This window comes from Nerophis ophidion, linkage group LG16, assembly GCF_033978795.1.
Source record: "Nerophis ophidion isolate RoL-2023_Sa linkage group LG16, RoL_Noph_v1.0, whole genome shotgun sequence".
In the NCBI taxonomy this organism is placed as follows: Eukaryota; Metazoa; Chordata; class Actinopteri; order Syngnathiformes; family Syngnathidae; genus Nerophis; species Nerophis ophidion.
In genome coordinates, this window is record NC_084626.1 from 53693065 (window position 1) to 53697958 (window position 4894).

Sequence of the window (4894 nt, forward strand, 5' to 3'; positions counted from 1 at the left end):
CCCCAAAAGGGAACGAGCGGTAGAAAATGGATGATATATATATATATATATATATATATATATATATATATATATATATATATATATAATGTGTGTGTATATATATGTGTGTGTATATATATAAAAGAAATACTTGACTTTCAGTGAATTCTAGCTATATACATTATATATATATGTGTGTGTGTGTGTGTGTGTGTATTTATGTGTGTGTATATATATATATGTATGAATGTATGTGTATTTATATATGTGTATATGTATGTATGTGTGTATGTATATATATATATATAAATGTGTGTGTGTGTGTATATATATATATATATATATATAAATGTGTGTGTATATGTATGTATGTATGTGTATATATATATATATATATATTAAAATTAAGCAGGCGCTAATAATTTTAAAACTTCTTCTCACCCCTGCGCTTACCAATGGCATGCAGTAAAAAAAATTGAGTGTGATATAAAAAAAAAAAATCATTCTTCTGCGGCCGCGGCTCGGTGGTTGGGGACCACTGCTCTACAACATGTCATCGCGCCCACCTTTACACCATGCTGTCTACGTGCCGGTCGGACGCATGCATATCGCTGCCTCTCATACGAGATTGCAATGCATACTTGGTCAACAACCATACCTTTTATACTGATGGTTGTGATATAAACAACTTTAACACTCTTACTAATATGCGCCACACTCCGTGAACCCACACCAAACACATTCCTGGAGATTATTGGCTCTGTAACACATTATTAACACAACATAAGAATTACCCAGAAATCCAATGCATCCATGACTCTTGGTTATATTATACACGCACCCCCAACCCTGCCCACCTCAACCGGCGCACGGAGGCGGGGTAGTTTGGTGCTAGCGGGGTGTATAATATAGCCAAGAGTCATGGATGCATTGGAGTTCTGGGTAATTTTTATGTTGCGTTTATAATGTGTTACAGAGCCGATGTTCTCCAGAAATGTTTGGTGTGGGTTCAATTAGTGTGGCGCATATTAGTAAGAGTGTTAAAAACAAGTTGTTTTATAGCACAACCATCAGTGTGATCTGTATGGCTGTGGAACAAGACGCCTGGTTTACACATAGTGAAAGCAAAAATAAACTCCTCCGCCATTTTGGAAATGACGATAGGGGAAACGTCACCCGTGACGTCATGACTTTCACCCGGCGGTAAAAGTAAGCATGCGCTAATAAATTTGCGGAGCGAGTTCGACCCGGCAGTAATTCAAGGCAGGTGCATATTACATGCCCGGCAGCTATTCAAGGAAATACGGTATATGTATATGTGTGTGTGTGTATATATATGTATATATATATATATATATATATATATATATATATGTGGGGGGGAAAAAATCACAAGACTACTTCATCTCTACAGTACTGTTTCATGAGGGGTTCCCCCAATCATCAGGAGATTTTAATGGAAGCATTCACATACCATGGTTTATACAGGGCACAGAACGGGTAGGTACAGGCAGGCGTAGGAGCGTGGCTCATGTGTTGCTTAGGAGGTGTCTCCGTCTGTGACGTAATGCTGATACAATTTCACTGCGCTTGTTGAGGGATGACAGGTCTGGGTGGTATAAATTTAAACAGTTTATCTTTTAAGCATAGGTTGCATCTTTTATTACCACTGTTGTAAGGTGTGGTGGATGCAAGAATTTGCCATGTTATTGAATATTCAACATTATTGGAACCTCAAAGACCATAATGTTGAATATTCAATAACATGGCAAAACCATAGAACCATAGTAAAACTTAGTTTTAGAATTGGAACATAATCAGGGTTATGTTATTAGATATTCATTCTTAGGCTGCGTGAGGAGAAAATCATCACAATGGAACCTGCCTGTCGTAAAGACAAGCCAAAGCTCAACTTGACTCCAACCAGAGGAGAGCGATCGAAACAGAAATCTGCACAGCAGGAACTCAAACAGCGACAAAGAGCAGAGGTGACACACATCAGTGGATTTTGTGTCTTGTGTGTAATCCAGTCGTGGTCACAAATTTACATACACTTGTAAAGAACATAATGTCATGGCTGTCTTGAGTTTCCAATAATTTTTTCAACTCTTATTTTCTGGTGATAAAGTGATTGGAGCACATACTTGTTGGTCACAAAAAACATTCATGAAGTTTGGTTCTTTTATGAATTTACAAACCCTGTTTTCATATGAGTTGGGAAATTGTGTTAGATGTAAATATAAACGCAATACAATGATTTGCAAATCCTTTTCAACTCATATACAAATGAATGCACTACAAAGACAAGATATTTAATGTTCAAACTCATAAACTTTTTTTTTTTTTTTTTTGCAAATAATAATTAACTTAAAAATTCATGGCTGCAACACGTGCCAAAGTAGTTGGGAAAGGGCATGTTCACCACTGTGTTACATCACCTTTTCTTTTAACAACACTCAATAAATGTTTGGGAACTGAGGAAACTAATTGTTGAAGCTTTGAAAGTGGAATTCTTTCCCATTCTTGTTTTATGTAGAGCTTCAGTCCTTCAACAGTCCGGGGTCTCCGCTGTCATATTTTACACTTCATAATGCGCCACAGATTTTCGATAGGAGAAAGGTCTGGACTGCAGGCGGGCCAGGAAAGTACCCGCACTCTTTTTTTTTTACGAAGCCACGTTGTTGTAACACTTGTCTTGCTGAAAGAAGCAGGGGCGTCCATGATAACGTTGCTTGGATGACAACATATGTTAATCCAATACCTGTATGTACCTTTCAGCATTAATGGTGCCTTCACAGATGTGTAAGTTACCCATGCCTTGGGCACTAATACACCCCCATACCATCACACATGTGTAAGTTACCCATGCCTTGGGCACTAATACACCCCCATACCATCACAGATGTGTAAGTTACCCATGTCTTGTTCACTAATACACCCCCATACCATCACACATGTGTAAGTTACCCATGTCTTGGGCACTAATACACCCCCATACCATCACACATGTGTAAGTTACCCATGCCTTGGGCACTAATACACCCCCATACCATCACACATGTGTAAGTTACCCATGCCTTGGGCACTAATACACCCCCATACCATCACACATGCTGGCTTTTCAACTTTGCGCTTATAACAATCCGAATGGTTATTTTCTTCTTTGTTCTGGAGGACACCAGGTCCTCTGTTTCCAAATATAATTTGAAATGTGGACTCGTCAGACCACAGAACACCTTTCCACTTTGCATCAGTCCATCTTAGGTGAGCTCAGGGTCAGCCAAGCTGGCGGTGTTTCAGGATATTGTTGATAAATGGGTTTTGCTTTGCATAGTAGAGTTTTAACTTGCACTTACAGATGTAGCGACCAACTGTAGTTACTGACAGTGGTTTTATGAAATGTTCCTGAGCCCATGTGGTGATATCCTTTACACACTGATGTCGGTTTTTGATGCAGTACCGCCTGAGGGATCAAAAGTCCGTAATACAATCGCTTACGTGCAGTGATTTCTTCAGATTCTCTGAACTTTTGATGATTTTACGGACCGTAGATGTTAAAATCCCTAAATTCCTTGCAATAGCTCGTTGAGAAATGTTGTTCTAAAACTGTTCGACAATTTGCTTACAAAGTGGTGACCCTCACCCCATCCTTGTTTGTGAATTACTTAGCATTTCATGGAAGCTGCTTTTATAGCCAATCATGGCACCCACCTGTTCCCAATTAGCCTGCACACCTGTGGGATGTTCCATATAAGTGTTTGATGAGCATTCCTCAACTTTATCAGTATTTATTGCCACCTTTCCCAACTTCTTTGTCACGTGTTGCTAACATCAAATTCTAAAGTTAATGATTATTTGCAAAAAAAAAAAAATTATCAGTTTGAACATCAAATATGTTGTCTTTGTAGCATATTCAACTGAATATGGGTTGAAAAGGATTTGCAAATCATTGTATTCTGTTTATATTTACATCTAACACAATTTCCCAACTCATATGGAAACGGGGTTTGTATATGGGTCTACTGAAAATATGAGCAAATCTGCTGGGTCAAAATTATACATACAGCAATGTTAATATTTGTTTACATGTCCCTTGGCAAGTTTCACTGCAATAAGGCGCTTTTGGTAGCAATCCACAAGCTTCTGGTTGAATTTTTGACCACTCGTGTTGGTTTCCTGCTTGTTTCTTAAGCATTGTCCACACATTTTAAGTCAGGACATTGGGAAGGCCATTTAAAACCTTAATTCTAGCCTGATTTAGCCATTCCTTTACCACTTTTGACCTGTGTTTGTGGTCATTGTCCTCTCGGAACACCCAACTGCGCCTAAGACCCAACCTCCGGGTTGATGATTTTAGGTTGTCCTAAAGAATTTGGAGGTAATCCTCCTTTTTCATTGTCCCATTTACTCTCTGTAAAGCACCAGTTTCATCCATCCATCCATCCATTTTCTACCGCGTATTCCCTTTTGGGCCGGGGGGGGCGCTGGTGCCTATCTCAGCTACAATCGGGTGGAAGGCGGTGTTCACCCTGAACAAGTCACCACTTCGTCGCAGAGCACCAGTTCCATTGGCAGGAAAACAGGCCCAGAGCATAATTCTACCACCACCATGCTTAATCCTGGGATTAAAGGCCTCACCTTTTCTCCTCCAAACCTATTGCTGGGTATTGTGGCCAAACAGCTCAATTTTTGTTCCATCTGACATCACATAGACAAAGATAAGACCTTCTGGAGGAAAGTGCTGTGGTCAGATGTGCTCCAATCACTCTATCACGAAAAAATAAGAGTTGTAGAAATTACTGGAAACTCAAGACAGCCATGACATTATGTTCTTTACAAGTGTATGTCAACTTTTGACCGCGACTGTGTGTTTTGGAATAAAACTTGCATTGTCTCTCCTCTCCATGTGCAG

General features: G+C 39.4%; 1 protein-coding gene across 3 annotated transcripts in view; it reads left to right on the forward strand.

Annotated features, from left to right (window-relative positions):
* Positions 1 to 4894, forward strand: part of svbp (small vasohibin binding protein) — a 263018-nt gene that overhangs the window by 255940 nt on the left and 2184 nt on the right. For 2 of the 3 annotated variants that reach the window (XM_061875536.1, XM_061875535.1), the window contains one exon: positions 1832 to 1970. In XM_061875536.1, coding sequence (XP_061731520.1) covers positions 1857 to 1970 — 114 coding nt within the window. In that variant the 5' untranslated portion in view covers positions 1832 to 1856. Of the gene's footprint in view, positions 1 to 1817; positions 1971 to 4894 lie in introns of all 3 variants that reach the window. The other variant, XM_061875537.1, reaches the window with a different exon arrangement.